General features: G+C 38.8%; 1 protein-coding gene across 8 annotated transcripts in view; it reads right to left on the minus strand.

The window, feature by feature from the left end:
• Nucleotides 1-18,583, minus strand: part of FHIP1A (FHF complex subunit HOOK interacting protein 1A) — a 96,136-nt gene that overhangs the window by 42,038 nt on the left and 35,515 nt on the right. For 5 of the 8 annotated variants that reach the window (XR_008821488.1, XR_008821485.1, XR_008821486.1 and 2 more), the window contains 3 exons: nt 12,708-12,831; nt 2,310-2,542; nt 298-924 (listed from right to left, as the gene is read on the minus strand). Coding sequence is in view for 5 of the 8 variants with exons in the window: in XM_056336422.1 (XP_056192397.1) it covers nt 298-924; nt 2,310-2,411 (729 nt within the window). In the remaining 3 variants the exon portion in view is untranslated. The remainder of the gene's footprint in view (nt 1-297; nt 925-2,309; nt 2,543-12,707; nt 12,832-18,583) is intronic. The other 3 variants (XM_056336414.1, XM_056336405.1, XM_056336438.1) reach the window with 1 other exon arrangement.

Here is an 18,583-nt window from a genome sequence, read left to right on the forward strand (position 1 = left end):
GTGAGACAGAACAGGTTTCCTTCCCACCAAGTTCTGCTGTAACTTTCATCAGTTTCCCAATTCAATTCACTGTGTGACTGCAAAAACACTTGTGCTGGCCCAAAGACACCGGTGTGGGAGCAAGGAGTAAGACTCTGGCAGTAGGACCAGCTTAAACAGTGTTACAATTCGTGAAACAGCTGTTAGCAGAAACAAATGCGTTACAACACACCTTTATCAACAATGACAGAAAAGGATGAGAAGAATACAGGGGAGATGGTTTACCATTGAAGATCAAGCAAAACAAGAACAACTTACTGGGCAAAAATAGGTGTTTTCTGCTATGTGGTTTGCAACAACGTTGTTTTCTGCAGACAGAGACATTATGAAAAGCAGTGCATCACGGGCCTGTTGGCCTACTGTTCCTTCCCGATGGATGAAGGGAATCAACAGAGAAAATATGAGGAAATTGGCAGCTCCTTGGTCCTCGCTGGTGTGGAAAAACAGTTCTAAAATGGAGGGATCTTTGGCTATTATTGAGCAGAGCTGGTTCAAGAGGACAACCAGTTCTGTTTCTACTGTTGGAGTGGCTGTTCCTGAGCAGGAACTTAGTAACATCATCAAAGGCTTCAAGATGGGCTTGTGATGCAGCAAAGGCTGATGAGATTGTGTTACTAGCATTTCATACATTTTCAGTTGCTCGATTTTTGTCTCATCAGTGAACTCGCGCCGTAAGCTCCAAAGAAAAAGCTTCTCCATGATGTTTTCTGAGACCACAAACTCCAGAATAGGCCCCATTGAGGCATCCTTTGCTTGCTCCTCAATTAATAAGAAAAGCATGTGCTCCACATAATTCTGAACAGTGCTGGCCTCATCAGGTGAAATTGCCCCATACTTTGCCTGAGTGTTTTTCAAAGGATCATGCTTCTCTAAGATTTTCAGAACCTAAAGAGAAACAAATGCAGATCATATCTTTGAATGCATTTTTTTAAAAATATGCACTTAACCCATAAAGAAAAAAAAGCCAAAACATCAAAATTCTTAGCACAAGAAGCACAAACTCTTTTTACGCTTTTTGGTTTTGTCTGTCAAACTTTCTAAGTTTAAAAGTTTCACATTTGGAACGTACGAGGCCAAAACACAATTATTTTGTTAATCTTTTTTTTTTTCTAATAATTGCCTAAATTTGCCATTTCTGTTGCTGAAAACTTGGGATTCTCTGAAATATGGATAAACTAGGCTCCCTTAGCCTTCAGAAAGTCAGTTTCACTGGTGTTTGAAATAAAGTTGCTTTGTCACAGAGGACTGAAATCAAAAGGCCTGCTCTTCAGCTAGAGTAACCGTGCTCAGGCGTATCAATATCATGAGGTGACTTGCAGTAGTCAGAGTAGCAGAAGCCCACAGAGCTGATCTTTCCTTGCTGCATCTTACACGATACCAAAAGGCCACTGATGCTCATGTAATCTTGCAAAATTCAGTATAGATTTAGGATTGAGTAACAATTGTCATCCCAGCACTTACACCCCTGGATTAAATTCTGTTCAGCACACAATCAGTGAAGCTCATTGTCTGTGAAACAACGACCATCTTTAGCCTTTTTGTGGAGCAAAACTGCCACAAAAACACAAGGGAAGAGCAGCTCCCCTAACACGACAGCATCACTAGAGTTAAGTGAGAAAAGGTGACTCTTGAGCAATGGTTCCTCTGACTCTGGAAACATCTCAGGAACACCACCATTCATCTGTCTTGCTTCTCAGGATAGCCAAAAAACAGCAAAAGCAGCAGCACAGAGTTATTCATATTCTGCATCAAATATCCTATGTTATAGTGCTCAGAGCAAAACATCTTTGCCTAAAAGCAATTATAATCCTGATGGCATGCAAACAGTTTTTAGAATATGCTGAAGTGCATAATTTATGTCTATCCATAATAAACAACACTGCATACAGGTTTGCACCACGTGTCTAATATGCTTTACAAAAGATAGGCAAGCCTTACCCAGCGTAAGGAAAGGAAGCACAGAGGTTTGCAACAGGGTACAAGTCACCATGAATCACTAGGAAAGCCAGTAAGAAGATCTAGGCCTTCTGTGAGACATTACTATGTCCTATCACTTCCCATTTAGATGCAAATCTGGAGTTCAAAGTGTGATTAGTAAAACCTAACCGTACCTTGAAATGTTAATAACCTTTGTGTTTTAAATTGTCATCTACTACATTCTGCATGAAGGACATTTGTTCCTGAGGATGCAGGATTATCCCAAAAGAAAGAATGAAGCAAATTCTTATTAATGCAGCCTACTTCAAATCAATAAAACTAATTAACATTACCTGTGCCCAGTGCGTTCTAAACACTATCATGCATGTTTCTGGGTCAACACCCTGCAGGCTTGGAGCCTGCTGGTTTTTGCTGATACTGGTTCCAGAGGACATTATAAATTATCCAAAGGTCAAGCCAACTAAGCCATGATGAATTTCTTTTCTAAATCTTCTAGTTAGCTACAGATGTTCAAGCATCATGATGACATTGATACTGTGTTTTGAGCTTTGGTATCCAGAGAAATCTGTTCAAAGAAAAACAAAACACAAATATACCTATGCACATTAAAATACAGGGTGTAAGAAAAAGAACATACTTAAAGACAATACTAAAATCATTTTTCTTTTAATTCAGTTTGAGGATAGAATATTTGAAAGCATGTTATATGGGACCAGCTTCTGAAACTTTTCCTCATGATAATAGTTTCTAATGCTCAAACTTCTGAGATCAGTGGCTGAATTAAGGTGTTACTAAACCAAACAAGCATAACAGAAGCTCATGCAGTAAACATTTTATGCATAAGTCACTATATTTTTAGTTTTTCATTGCGATATTTTAGCCATCTGATCATGTCTCTCTCCAGAGTTGCTTAGTAAATAATGTTGTATAAACTACACACGTAAAAGTAGTGCAGGTTATTTCTGTTTTTTTTTTTTTTAAAACAGTGTTTCCATGAATAATTACAAATACTTCAAAAGTTTTCTGTCAGAAAGCATATAATAAACAGTTGGAAACACCTATAGAACACCATATGCAAGTATGGGGATGCATCTGTACCAATACCAAAGTAATCAAAACCAAACAACATAAAAGATAAAACCTTCATGTATGCTAAGTCAAATGCATTGAGATGTCATATTAAAGGACTATGAGAATAAGACTAAACATTGAAACATTCTTTTCATGCAGTATTTAATATCCTAGACACCTGAGTATTAAAGTAGTTGCACACCTGCAGGGGAAAGATAAAATGAAACAAAGACAGGTATTTTCCAGATATTTGAGAGGCTTAAGAGAACATATTATTCCCTCAAGCAACAATATTTAAATCACACAGGTGTCCCCCCACCTTTTTTTTCCCCCCTCCATAAGCTTTATATTTTTAGTCCCCTTTTTGCAAGTGAACTAGGCTTTTAATTCAATTCTGGTTTGGGCCATAGCAAAAAAAAAAAAAAAAAAAAAAAACCACACACAAAAAAACACAAACCCCAAACCAAACAAAAAAGCCAACAAAAACCCCAATGTACCAACAAAAAAACCACATACACCCCAAAATTCCTCCAAAATCCCCACCTGAATCAAACCTCCACAACACCAACACACAAAGAGTTTAGGAAGCCAACAAATGCACTACAAGTTCCTACAGTTTGCGTAAATCACAGCAGATTTTTATTTTCATTAGAGACTGCATTTTGAAGTCCTCTCCTTTTCTCTAGTCTTCATTAGGATCCCAGGGCCCCTGGACATTCATTGGCTTAGTGAAATACATGAGGAAAATTTTGTACTATCAGTTGCCACAGCTCATATAGCAATTCTCTGCCAGTATAGCAGGTATTTCTCTGCATATATCTTAAAAGGCAAAAGTCTTTTCTGGGCAGTGGACATCTCTGCTCCCTGCATTTGTGCTCTGCTTACATTCTTGAAACTGTTAGCACAAGAAAACTTACAGCCTGTCTCAAAACCAGCCAAAAATATACAGGGTACAACTAGATTTCTGAAGCAAGCAAAAAGCAAAAGGTGGTTATGCAATCCCCTGTATCTATATATGTATATTCACATGTTCAGGTTTCAACAAGATTCAACTGCATGATCAGAGCCTTCCCCCTCCATCCTAACCCTTGCTTCTTACAGCACACAAGATGCATTTCCTATGCTTTCCTGTGTTTTCTAAACACTCTCAAGCAATACAATTAACACAATCCAGTTCACCCTTTTTGCAGATAAAACAATCCATGTGTGGAGAAGTCGGCATAAATTCCAGACGGTTTATCTGTTTGGGTAACACTACTTCCAGAATGAAGCTGGCGCTCCATACAAGCTACTCACCAGGTAATAAACCTCCTAGAATCAGATGCACTGGAGAACACTGTGCAAAACCGGTGAGAATTAGCTCATGAGAGCCAGCTAACACTGGGAACAGAAGTAATCCCTTATAAAATGTCAAAGTCTCTCTACTCCTTGTCCCACTACTCCACTCACACTTCTCACCTGTCTATCTCTTCTGTGCTTACACTGACCTTACACCTTGAAGCACTCTTTCCCAACAGTTTGGTTCATGTGCTCACTTACTTGAAGGCACTTACCAGTATATTGCTACTTCTTAAACCTGTAAGTCCTGTAAAAATGAATAGCACTACCTCTACATTATGGATGTTCCTGCACAGAAACATACAAACAAACCCACACCACACACACACACCCCACCCCCAAAATTAAAATACAAAACAATCATAGATCAAAGTGGCAAGTGGATCTGAGAACCCAGCTTCAGAGGCCTAGGATCTGGGTTTTTTTATTTTTACTGACTTAAGCAGGTACCACTATATGTTCAATGCACAGCTTCTGATGAGTTTTGCTTGCAGCTCTGAAAGCTCAACATTTCTACCAAAAAAAAAAAATCAAAACAAGATGCATGTTCAGAGACCACTTAGAAAAAGCCTTCTCTAAGTAGTTTGCCTAATACCATACCTAATAATCCAAAGGCCTATTTAATTGACCTATTCTTCAAATCACCTGTTCACTTCCTATCAGTTCCCTCTCTGTCAGCCCTCTCCTTCAAACAAAAGTCTTCTCATTTCTTTAAAAGTTCAGCAGCCTCCTCCAGGCAAAAGTGCCCTTCACAGCACAGCCCTGATTCACCCTTTGAGCAGATCTGTCCTGTGCATGAAGTGAAGCAAGCAGCTTTGGAAAAACCTAATGTGATTGTGTAATTAAAGATGGTATCATAAGGTGCAGCAAAAGAACTTAATTAACAAAGCAGAGGCAAGCTCAATTCTGGAATTTACAAGTTGCTTGACTTTACAACTTAGAGGTTGTTTCAATGTAGACTTTGCATGCTATTTATGAGTTTAAATAAAAGAAATTGATATCTAACGCAGTAAGATATCACATGACAAATTCTTGCAGTACAGCCGTATGATACAAAAAGTTGAATCGGAAACTTAAGATCAGCATCCACTATTTAAGTTAGTAAACAACAATAAAGGAAATTATGGCATCCTTCAAGAATGCTGTTAAATATCAAGGATGAGTGATGTAAGACTCTTGAGATGCATGCAGAGCTCTAGGATGTACCATACAAAGGCAATCCAAAACTACATAACCCATCACCTTCTCTTCTCCTCTACTCTGTTTTAATTCTCTGTCCTCCCTATCCTTTGCAATTTTCTCTTTTTTCTTCACCCATCTTTCCTACCACAGCCTCAGATTCTACTCCATAAACCTCAATACAGTACCTAATCTCTCCCCATCAGACAGACTCTCCTTTAAATAAGTATTTCTATCTTGCAGCACTCCAAAAATACTTTTTTTGGGTAGAGGTTCCATACTGGTGCTTTAGTCATTTACAGATTCCTGAAATATTGCCCTACTTCTCTGCAGCTATAAGATGACCTACAGTGAACAGAAATGGAACATCTCTCAACACACATTCAATATACAGCAAGGTGCCCCAAGAGATCCAGTGACGGAGCCACTACTATGTCTGTGTGCCCAGTAGGAAGGCTCACTTTCCACAGAAGTGCTACTTAGTTATTGACATTTGTGTAAGAATTTATAACCACCACTATGTTACTGAACACTCAAGTCCTGCCTCCGCTAACAGCTTACTGCCTAAGCAGGTGACTGCTACAGTCTGCACTTGCAGCGTGGACATCTTTTGCTACACAAGGATATCCTAAATCTAGCCACCATATAAAAAGAACTGATACAGTCCCTGTGAAAGAAGTCTTCAAGACAAGCAGACAAGCAGGTGTCCCTTCATCTCCTGCATGAAGTCTCCTAAGGTCCTATTTAGCCAAGGTATTTACGAGACTTTTGCTATTTCCAAGTCCCAATTTGGGCACATTCAAATTATAATGCTGGGAGTTCTCAGATAACACAGGTCATTAACAACTGCAAGCATTTTGATCCAAGTTGGATCTTTTTCAGAGTTAGAAGACACAAGATCAGAACAGCAAGGGCTTTCAGTATGGCTAACCCCAGAAATGGCTATGCTATCAACCACAGAAAACTTTTAGGAAGCTTCCTTTGAGATGATGTTGCATGCATCCTGCCTGGTCCATTTACTATATTTGTTATTACAGGAACAAATACTACCCCATTGCTTGATACAGATCTTTGGGAGTATGTGATTGACAAACTGTAAAATAGAAAGCTCATCTCCAGCACTTATATACTCTAAAACCTGCACCTAGCAGTACAGTGCACATACATACATACAATCACAAGATTAAAGCCACTTACATCTTTAATAACAAAGAATCACAGAAAAGATCATTTGTCCCTTGTGACAAACAACATCATCTCAGTAAAATTCAGTCTAAGAATTCATTCTGAATGTTCACTCCTATTGCACAAAGTCATCACAAACAGACTTTACAAAGCATCAAATGAAGAACAAAAATACCAAGTTTAGATTATTAGCTTGCAGCTTGCCTGCAGCAAGCATTAAGCTGATAACAGTTAAGTTCACTTTCATCTAGCCCAGCTATCGGATCAGAAATCTAAGAGTATTGAGAGAACACAGATGTTATCCACACAGCAGCCAATACTATGGGGTTTTAATCATCTCTAATTTAAATGTAACAAGACAGCAACAAGCAGACCGCAATATGCAATAATATTTCTAAGATCAAATCAATTTTCTTAAGAAAGCAAATATTTCCAGTTTGGAATGCACCTTGAGATGCTTGGATTTCCTTAGTAATACAAAACACTAATAGCTTGTGTAGGCTTCAAAGTCTTTAAACTCTGTAACAGTGTTGCAAGAAGCATACAAAGCTTTTGACAATTTAAGTGGTCACAGAGTAGATCCTAAAAAGACCGTACCTGTTTTAGAAAGGGAAGTAATTGAATTGGATGATATACTATCTTTTAAGATACCTATCAATCTGAAGTTAGCATGCTGTATTTATAGCAGTAGTAGAAAGAATATATTCATTATATTTGTGGTAAGCAGATTTTGTTATTAGATTAGTAGGTTTTCTTGATTATTTTGCAAGACCAAATGTGCCACAGAAACTGCAACATCATATTATTCCGTGTGAAGTAAAACTAATGCCAATTGAGCAGGACAAATAACTTGACCACACTGAGTCCAAAAGTGAGAAAATAAATTAATTTATAGAACACCAATTGATGCAGGAAGGGGTAGAAGTGAACTTGGTGGCCACAAAGAACAAAACTAACTGTTTACTTTAATCAGTTTATGGTTAAAATTTTACAATAACTTGGCCTTTCCTCTCTGCTAAATCCTGATCAAGGTATTACTCCACCGTTTGATAGTCCTGACAAGCGCTAATACACCTCTCCTGCACTCCATTCAAAATTCTACCTCCAAAACCCACTGCTCAGTTTAATACCTTGACCCTGTAACACAATAACAGAACCTTCTTAGGTAAATCTTTCCACGATTCAAACTTATCTAATCTATCAGCCTTTTAACCCTGTTACAAGGCCAAGTCTACCTACACTTCATAGGCAATTTCAACTGCCTATACTAACAACACTTTTGTCTCTAACCCCTCTTCTACTACATGGAGGTACCTGCCCCTACCACCAAGGGTTTATATATTTAAGAATCCCCATGTGGAACAAGAAGCACCAGCATACATATCACACACACAAGGAATGGAGATTCAAAGAGCCAAGTCACTATCCCCCCTAAGATCTTCCTATATTCTCTGTATAACCACACAACAGCTTTTGAAACTCGGCAACTAATTTGCACCTACATAAACTTTGTTGATCTCATATTAAATTGCTTTCAATGTAGGCTTGGTTAGTTGGTTGGAGGTTTTTTCTCTGCAAATCTGGTCCATGTTGCATATACAAACATGTTAATAAGCACTTGTCTCTCCGTAGGCAGCAGCAGAGACAGTTACACAGTCATATGCATAGGTCTGTAACAGATCTGTGCAGTCTCTGGTAAATGAAGAGGATGGGAGGAAAAGAGCAGAAAACTTCAGCGCAACACGGCCTATTTTCACTTCAAAAACATGCAGCAGTCCACAACTGTGCTGGGTAGCTGTAGATTAATCATAAGATTGAGACCCAGTCAATTGCACTCATGCAGGATATCTGCTTTCAGTTTTTCTTCTGAAGTCTGTAAATCATCAACCCTTTTTACACAGCTGATTACAGGGCTGAACTCCCCAGTGCACAGAAGTACTTATTTTACTGCAAAGTACACTGGAAGAACAACATAGAGGAGAATCCCTTGTGAAGTCCACTCCCACTGGAGTGTCTCTCTTCGAAAGTTTCACTTTTGAATTAAAAAAAAATAGCACAGAAGTCTGCAGAACCGGGGCTTCCCAGGCAATGCACAACATACAGACAAAAGATACACTGCCTAACGCAGTAAGGGTAGACACAAAATACACTGCAAGGTTCTGCAGTTTGAGTATCAAGGTTGTCTTCTGTTGAAATACTAAGATGCTGTGCTCTCCAGCAGTTCTTGATCACAAGTGTACCTCTGTTGTAAGGTACTGTCTGCTTTTTCTCTACTGGCCAAAGCTTTCCACCCTGTCAGTCCAGGCACAGAAGAGAAAACTGAGAGACTGATAAGAAGGTTCAATGGCAGTGAAAGAAACTCCATATATCAAAAAATTTTCATTGATCAGTGTAGCATAAAGAGCCTTGAAATTAGATAACTGCAAAGAAGCAGAGGGCAATTATATGGTCTTTTGCATAGCTATGTAATCACATCTCTGCAGTGTCTGATAAGTGGGTGAGAGAGGGCAGGAGAAAAATGAGTGGCAAATTTTAGCATGCCTCAAAACTTAGTTCCAGCTTAAAAGGGACCTTGTTGAGCGTTTGTTTATTTTTGGTTGAAAAGAAAGCCTTCTGCATAAATTTGTCAGCTTTTCTTTAGGGACTATGATCGGGGAGAGGGTTTAAATTTTATTAACAGCAGCGATTTCAAAGGAAGACATGAGTCTTTTCAAAGCAAAGGATTCATCTCACTTGTGTTAAGTTTTGCTACAAAAGCAAAGCACATGAAGAACAGCCACATCCCCACCCTTAATGATCCTATACATTCACCACCAGAACGCAGAAGGATTACAGCTTGCTCTCTGGAGAGCAGTAGGTCTGTGGTAGGCAACTGAGAAAACATCAGCTGTTAAAAGCCACTGCATCAGAGGATCCTCTTTTTGTTTAGGTACTACTCACTGTCAGAAGCAAGAAAGCTGCAGTGTATTACTAGAGGAACAGTTTAAACTGCATGAACAATTACCCTCCTCCTTTGTTTGTTCTTTTATGTTTCAATGCTGCAGTCCACCAGTTGCCCTGTCCTTTGTCTACCTTGAGCAAACCTTTCACATTTAGTCATCTTTCTTCAAGCTATCTTTTCTACCCAGGATCTGCAAAGACACTATGCCTCCCGTGAGTAGGTGGGAGAAGATATGTTTCACACTGATAAAGCTATCTGCCTAAAAGCCTAGCAGAGAACGAGTCCCCACAAATTGTAAAGCAATATAGTTAAAGTACCAATCTGTTCTCATCAAGCACAATTTAATCCAACTTGCTAACATGAAAGTAAGAACGTCTTGTGACTTCTCCCTACAGAGACTGCCTAACAAGATCTATCTCATGAGAGAAACTACACACAGTAAGTTTTATAACAAGACAAAAATCCTACTGTCCTATCTATGGCCTGCTGCAGTTAAAAAACACCATTCACCTTGTCCCAAATCTCCAGGGAGCTACACTACTCACATGCTCACTGCATGAGCTCAGACAGCTAACTGGGGTACCACTACCTTCTTCATGTGATCTATGTAATCCTATGGTATTACACATTATGGGATCCAGGCCACCACATTAAATAAATGCATGGTTCTTCAGACACGCGGATGGGCAGTTTCCCTCCAGTAAGTGCAGCAACAATGACAGGCAAGAGGCCCGCCTGACAGCTCCAGGTCAGCAGCACTGCAAAGGCATAAGTGCGCATGCTTCAAGGGCAAGCAATGGGATCAACTCGCACTAGCAGCCTATGCACATGCATACAGGCTAAGCCAAATCTCAAGCCTTCAGACACTTCTGCTGCATGGGTCAGCCAAAAAGAAAGAACAGAAAGGCCAGTTAGGCAGTATGGTCCAAAATGCATTGATGCGTTAGGCTAAAATTATACACAGTGGGTCTAGAAGAAAGGTATACAGCTAACCAGCATAGACAATTAATCAAAGGACATATTACCAAACCTAGAGAAGTGGCAGCGATTGCTCAAGAAAACAGTAATTAAACAAAGCAGAATACTTGACAGAGACCTTGACCTCCTCAAGGAGGGCCCCATTTACCTGATACACCACGGGCATGTTCACCTACCACATGCATTTGGACACAGGCAATGTCACTGGAGCACAAGAGCATGCAGCCACTGAAGTGACTCTCGCAAAGACCCAGGAAGAATGAACTACATGTTCATATCCCTAGGTCATAAATCTGAAGCTAGGGAGGGAAAAAATAAGGTTGCAATTCTAGTGGTATGACTTATTCCTTTTAGAGAAAGATAAGAAATATAATAAACCTGTTTCTCTGCTGTATTTGATCTCACTTTTGGCCTACTACAGAAATGTAATAATTCAGTAACAATTAGTGGTTCAACACACAGATTAAGTTGTTTAAAAACTTAAGGACACAATAGCAGCTAAAAGTTCTTCAAATCCAAGATAGGTACCTCTCTATTCTTAGTAGCACTCTGGCACAGTATGACTGAGGTATCTTCTCTGCTACTACCAGACAACTGCTGCAAAAAGGATATTAACACCTCAAACTAAACTGAAAAAAAATATCAAAAAAAGCAGCTCAGAAAAGTTCATTTATATCTATATACTGAAGAAGGCAGATGTCATTGAACTGAAATAAATCAAAAGGCTTTAACTTTGCTGGTTCGTCCCAAATCACCACCAAAATTGCTGACCCAAGAAAAGCACATTTCCATGGAAAACCAAGTCAATAAAATGTTTGAGACCCACCGACCAAAGCATTTGGTGTTGCACCGTGTGAGACAGGCAGTACAAGCAAAACAAAACTCCGTTTAGGACTTTGTACTTAGAGTATGTTTTCATAAAAAGTTTCAAAGAGAAAGACAACAACCCCAAAGGGCACAGCACACACAACTGAATGACAGCTACCTTCCATTCCTTGATTTATAGGTGAATTGCACATCTCAGCTGCTGTGTCTACAGTAGTAATTTTGTTTTGTCATAATTGAACTGATTTATTGGGGGAAAATAGTTGCTGCCAACCCCCCCATCTCTACTGAGAATTTGTACAAGGTTTATTTCAAAATTCATCACTATCCAAGAGTGGGAGTAAGCAACACATCAGAAAACAGACATTTAACAAAACCTACTTCATGTTCTGGTTATGCTACAGGAAGAAAGAAATCAAAATGATCCATGCAATCTGCAACATGGATTTTGCTTTCCAAGATAATTCTGACATCTACATGACACAAACTTGGCTCCAACATGCTCATAATTTAGGAAAACCATGTGCCTTGAAGTTGTGATGCTGAAGTGAATGGAACTTTTCTTCTTTTAAGTTGTTGGGTTTTTTGAGAAAGGTAGAACAGTGTCTATAGCTAGAAGTCTAAAATAAATTCATAGGAAATTATTAAGTTGCCTATCTAGAAAACCTTCCTGACAGGAAGATGAATGAGACCAGAAAAAGACTAGAAGACTCTCTACTCTGAAGATTTAAAACTATTTTCAGAACACTAGCATAGAGAATAGGAAATACTACCTTCCTGAGAGAAAGTCAGTCTAGAAAAAAGTTATCAATATACCTGTAATTATCATATGTAGATTACAGAAAACAACATTAAGCTATGTATTTTATGGCTATAGCAATAATATGTAAGAGAGTTTTTTAAGTCATTAGTATAATATGTCAAATTACTTATTATAGTAAGCCTAAGATTTCCAAGAATAATATTAAGTCAATACAAACTGTCATTAAAGAAGATGTGTATGCTTTCAGCAGTAATCCACAATAAAATGCAAATACACATATATTCTAAACATTCCACAATTCATGATAAAGAAGCCATAAACATTTTATTTCCAAACTCTTAGATGAATTTGCAGGTTCTAAATGTAGTTCAAGCACAATAATCAGTAGTAAAACACCATTAAGATTATCCTGATTACTTGATCAATAAATCAATAAACCAACCAACCAACCAGTTTCCCTGGAGGATTGTCACCAAGTTTTCACTGAGAAAGAACTTCCGCTTTGCAGATGGAATTCCTCTCTCGTCCACATGCACGTTACTTCTCCTTATCTGTCTCTTTCAAATTAAGAAGTCTAGAAAAGGACAGAATATGCCATAAAATCAAAACTGTTAGGTATAGAATGAATATTGTGTAATTGTTAACATAACACTCCAGAAGCTTATTTATTTCTCCTCCCAGGGCTTCATTCACAATACAAAGTTCTTTTTTTTGGGGGGAAGGGATGGGGAGGGGGGAAGGGGGGGTTTATAACTCTGTCTAAATTTAGGTAGTGACCTATCACACAGTAAAACCCTCTTAGACTTCTCAATATGCTCGTTATAGTACATAGACTATAATAATTAACCAGATGGACTTGAATCTGTCATTTATCTTTCTGTACACGGTTAATTGAAACTACTCATTTTGGAGAGAATTACCACCCCAAGACACTTATCCACCAAGTCAACATTATTTCCTATACTCTGAAGTGATAACCTGTTAGCTATGTGATGAACTAGTGAACAAAGAGAATGAGCACAAGCATATTGTTACACAGCTTCAGGACAACTGTTCCATTGCACTGTAGGATGGCAGAAGCCCATCACAAATCAATCCTCAAACCTAGTAAACTTAATGAGCTAATAAAACCTGAAAGGTCATTTTCATATTTCACCTTATGTACTATGTATCACCTGACATTAAGTTGGGGGTTGTGATAAAATGTATTTAGTGGATTGACACTTTTGAATGTAAATGTACTTTCATGGTCTTTTTTTTCCTTCTTTTTAAAAAAATAAAAAGAACAGAAAGAACAGAACACTCTGTGAACCAACACTGTTTGCATCAGACATCTGCAATTCAGCTTGGAGAAAGTGCCAGAAGCTAGTGAACTCCCTTTGTCCTACATCATGTTGCAGGCTTGGCAAAGAGAAAAGCACTTGCAAAATCCTTTTTCATTTCCTTTTATGACTATCAGTTGCTAAATTTAGGGGAAACCACTGAATAAACATTACTGTGTAAGATAATACCCACAAATCAGTATAGCACACTGTTCACTGAAGAAAAGGGATGAGGAAGAAGGAAAAAGGCCAAAGAAGCACTCCTTACAAAATCCTATCCTGTCCCTCCAGTTCCCCATTCCCATAATGCACAAAACCCCGGGTATTTGGTCTCATAGGAACTGCATGGAAACACTGCTGTCCCTCTCCCTTTCTATTCACAATCAGAGCAGACAAGCGTAAGCTGAAGATTAATTTTATATTAATTCATGTTGCAATGTCAAGAACCTCAATAAACTAACACTTCCCCCATCTGTGAGCATAGATCCACCCAACTTCTCCTCCTACAGTGACACCCTTATTTGAAAATATTAGTACAGATTTGCAACTTGAGTGGATTTTGACAGGTTATGGTTCTCTATATGTACACTGAATATTTTGCTCTTCGTACATATATGGTAGCAAACAGCAAAATCCAAAGTGGATTGTTGGCATTTTTATCTTTAGTGTATAAAAAGCCTAATCAAAGAAAAATCCAAGTTATTTATATTTCCATTTCTGTTTAGTTTCATTGCATTTTATACGGGTGGTAGATATTTTTCCCTTTAAGCTTCTCCGGCTTTCCTAGGAATAAATTCATTTTTTGTTATGTAAACTGTTAAGTTGTCCGTTATACAGAGTAGAAATTAACTATTAATTATTTATCTCTAATCTATTAACACAAGTCTGCTATACTATGAAAACATGTTACACATTTACATCACCTAGTCTTCTGCAACTGGAAACCGAATGACATTACAGCATCTGCCATTCTTGTGACTACCTTTGCCTCAATAGTAAGACATACGAATGCACTGGTAAAAAAAGAAACACATATAGTCCATACAACACTTGTCTCAGGCACATTGCCAGCAAGCTAAAAAAAAAAAAAAAAAAAAAGAAACTGCTAAATAATCAAGGGAACAATTTAAAAAAAGAAAATCCAGGTAATCTGACACTTTCATAACAAATTTGTATGATTTTTTTTCAGTCTTGCCTTTGAACCCTTGGGAAAACGTGAAAGACAGTTGTCTTTCTAGTTGAAGAAGGAATGAAGATAAAGTAGCAACTTTCATGCCCTGGAGGGTAAAAGGAGGTAAATCATATTCATTTATAATACTCCTTTCTGAATTGCAAATGAAGACTATACATCTTACAAAGGGAGCGCTCCGAAAAACACAGAATCTCACAAATGTTGCAGGAGAACAGTATCTACTAAAAGGTGGGGTAAATATTAATAACTAGTAAAAATAAAATTACTATTTAAACTTTGTAAACATTTGGAACGATCAATACCAAAAGCTTAGTAAAAAAGACAGTTGGATGTCAGCTCTAGCAGAAATGCTTCTCGGCACAGATGAAGTCAAACCACAACCTCTCCCATCTAATTCTGAAACACCTAAGGAGACTCCTACAGGTGTGGGAGAGCACAGGTTCCACCCATCAATAGCTTGTTCTTATTCCTGCCTGCACACCTCCAAAAGTGGTGAGTGTCTGTGTACATCTTCAGCAGCCTTGCTGCTTCTGTCCTTCCTCCTGAGGCTGTTGGAGCTGTTGAAGTTACAGTACACCGATAACTTCTTCTTTTTTAGTAGTTGGGGTGTACTCTTAGCTCCCGTGCCTGAAATCCAGTACCTTTCCTCTCCCATTTCCTCTTACTGTTTTCCAATTCACCTTTACAATCTTGCAAATTGGCAATAGATGTGCTATCCAAAATTGGAAACTGAGCCTTATGCAAAGTCACACACGACATACCAGTCCCCACAGCGCTCTAAAGGAGAAGCACAAGCTGGAGGCAGGAACAGTTTAAAGAGGCATGTGAAAGTCTGTATGCACAGGCCTTGAATGTTAGTCAGCTGTAACCACAGTACGTTTGGAAGCAACACCTCCAACTTTATTCCCGAGAACATGGTTCTTCACGCTGAATTACAAATTTACAACTTTTTTTCAACCTCTCAATTAAAAGGGGAAACAGGCTATGAGACTTGGAAAAGATATACCAATTTTTTGGTTTGATGTATCAGTTACGAAAGTACTTTGGTACATGCAAAGCTATTACACCATTTACCAGTTATCCCTCTGCTGAAACAAAAATTACAGTATATCTACTGTCAGCACATATATTGCCATCTCGGTACTCTGTTTTATCTTCATGTCCATCTCTCTCCACGGACAACACTTTACTTGCATTGTAATTCATGCCATGGGCACTCCAATAACAGCTCTGTTTCAGAGTACATTGTCTCTCTGCTAGTCAGGGTTCAGATATCCCTGCGGTTCCCAGGCACGTACTCTGAAGGACATTAACCTCCAGTACTGAGCATCACAGAATGTCTCAGGAGGCTCTTCACTGACTTTATGGGAGAATTTGCACACAATCACCTGTGCTGAAAAACGAACCGAAAATAAATGGTGTTATTAGTAAGTCAGCAGTACAGCAAACATGTATGACTAATGACAAATTAACGAAGCATGGTAGAAAACCTCTCTTCAGGAGTGTCAGGACCAAAGCGCATCCGCCTGCAATTATGCACACCACAACAATCAACCTAATTGGAAAGAACCAGTCCCCAAAGTCACTAACACTTGAAAATTCGAGTCTGCTAGATTCAGCGTGTACAGCTGTGGTTGTAGCAATGCCTCTCCATCATCTAACTTGGCAGGACTGGGAGCCAAGATCTGCGGTTTTCTCTGACAAGGGGAAAACCTCAGTTTTCCCTGTGACAGTGTATCTACCAACTCAACCATCAATAAGATCAATGCAAAAAAATAAAACACAGTACTGTGATGGATGACTACTACCATAGTAAACCTACCACCAGAAGCAGCCAATGGGCTCTACGGACCCTCGAGGGCTGTAGCTACTGCTATTAAAATACAGTGCAACAGCAGGTGTCCCATCTCACATCCCTCAGAGCACTACAAAGGGGTTTAAGTATCAACCTAACACAGGATGGTAGGAAAAGAGATTAACCTTGCACCTCTAGCAACCATTTAAACAACAGATTCTCTCATGATACTCTGTTTCAGAGATATCTGAAGTTGCACTAGAAAGAGAAGCAAGATGGAGTTTTGTTGCTTCAGACACCAGAACCAACTGTGTTTACTCACAATCACTGAATCTTACAAACATTTATTGGGAAACCATCAAAGCTTGAAAGTTTCTAGATGGATTGAACAAGTTTCTTTGGACTTAGACAAGACTGTATGAGCAATTTGCTAGGAAAAAGTATTGACTGCACTTCCCAGAAGAATTCCCTCAAACGTGTTAAATTCCCTCTTACTTGCTTTGAATAGCATGCTGGGACACAATCATCATCACAAGCCACAGTGGTAACTACCTACATGCAAGAGTTCAAACTAGAAGACTTAACATTCTCCAATTCTCTTGCCTTTTACATGAGCATAAAGGAAATCACTCAGCTCCGTTTCTTCCTTAAGATGAGAGCAACAGACTTTTGGAGAGCTCTGATTATTATTAAAGCAGCAAGTTGTCATTATTCAACTGATAGCCTGCCTGTTCTAACTGCCCAGAAAACTCTATGCACCACACTCAGACAACACATTTAGACTTCTGGCCCCCATCAGAAACTCTAACTTGGCAAAAGAGTTCCAAACCCGAGGCCTGCAAGTAATGAATTCTCATCTCACTTTCATTTCTACATTTTGGCATTGTGCAGAGAAGGTAAGACACAGTCGAGGCCCTCTGAATGAAGAAAAAAATATATTAAGTGCTTCAGAACACCAGTGGGAGGTGTACGCAATATATGGCTATTATTAGAGCGCTATTTTGCTTAGCAGATCAGAGGCTATAATCAGCAGATGATGCAGCCATGATTTGCGAAGCACAGCCTTATTAAAGACTAATGAGATAAATGAGTTAAAATTTACATTTTTCCTCCACTGATAAGGTTCATTGGCACACTTAACTCCAACACCATGGTTTGAATATTAAACCCACTTATTAATGTCTAGTAAAGCTAATTATAATGCTGAGTGGCATTAAACTATAATAACTAAACAGCATGTTAGAATCGCATCCTTTAGTATTACTGTAGCACTGAAGTTAAGTGTTCTGCACCTGGAAATAAAACTGTCGAGCTCATGCTGTGAGAAAGCACTAGCCTTCTGCACCTTTTTTCTGACCCTTCTGAAAGCCCAAAGCCATGTTCTAACAGTGCAACAGGCAGGTAAAACATTGCTTGTTACTATGATTTCAATGGTGTCTGTCTGTCTTACTGCAGTAACAGTAAAGATTGACAAGTATTTTTGTATCTACATAATATTACACTACACTTGGCATATACTCTCTAATCCCCAACAGAAAAAGCACTGAGGTACTGACAAAATTAACAAAAGCCTGGAGACCATATTTGGGTTTACTCACCTTTTTCACCATCTTCTGTCAAAACTACATGTTACTATAAAACACCCACCACCATTTACTGAAAAGGATAGTGAAAAAAACAATTTAGGCCTTACACTACCCTCTACATTGTCATGTCACGTCTATGTAACATGAGCACTTAAATGGGCAATGATCATTTTGAAGGATAACCTAAGAGGACAAGAGCAAAAACATTCTTTCCATTTCCATCTTTGCAAGGTATCTAGCCTGTGACAGCAATGGAAAGAAGGCAAGAGGGGATAATTAAGTGTCAGCTACCCACGGACCAGTGTCAGGACTCACACATGCCAGTCCAAAAAGAATTTCCAGTAAGCACAAGCTTAGGGTGCACAGCTCCTCTGGGAGCTCCTCATCCCAACACAAGAGCAGCACCAGCTCTTATTCCATGAGGAGAGCCA

This window comes from Falco biarmicus, chromosome 1 (assembly GCF_023638135.1).
Source record: "Falco biarmicus isolate bFalBia1 chromosome 1, bFalBia1.pri, whole genome shotgun sequence".
Taxonomy (NCBI): Eukaryota; Metazoa; Chordata; class Aves; order Falconiformes; family Falconidae; genus Falco; species Falco biarmicus.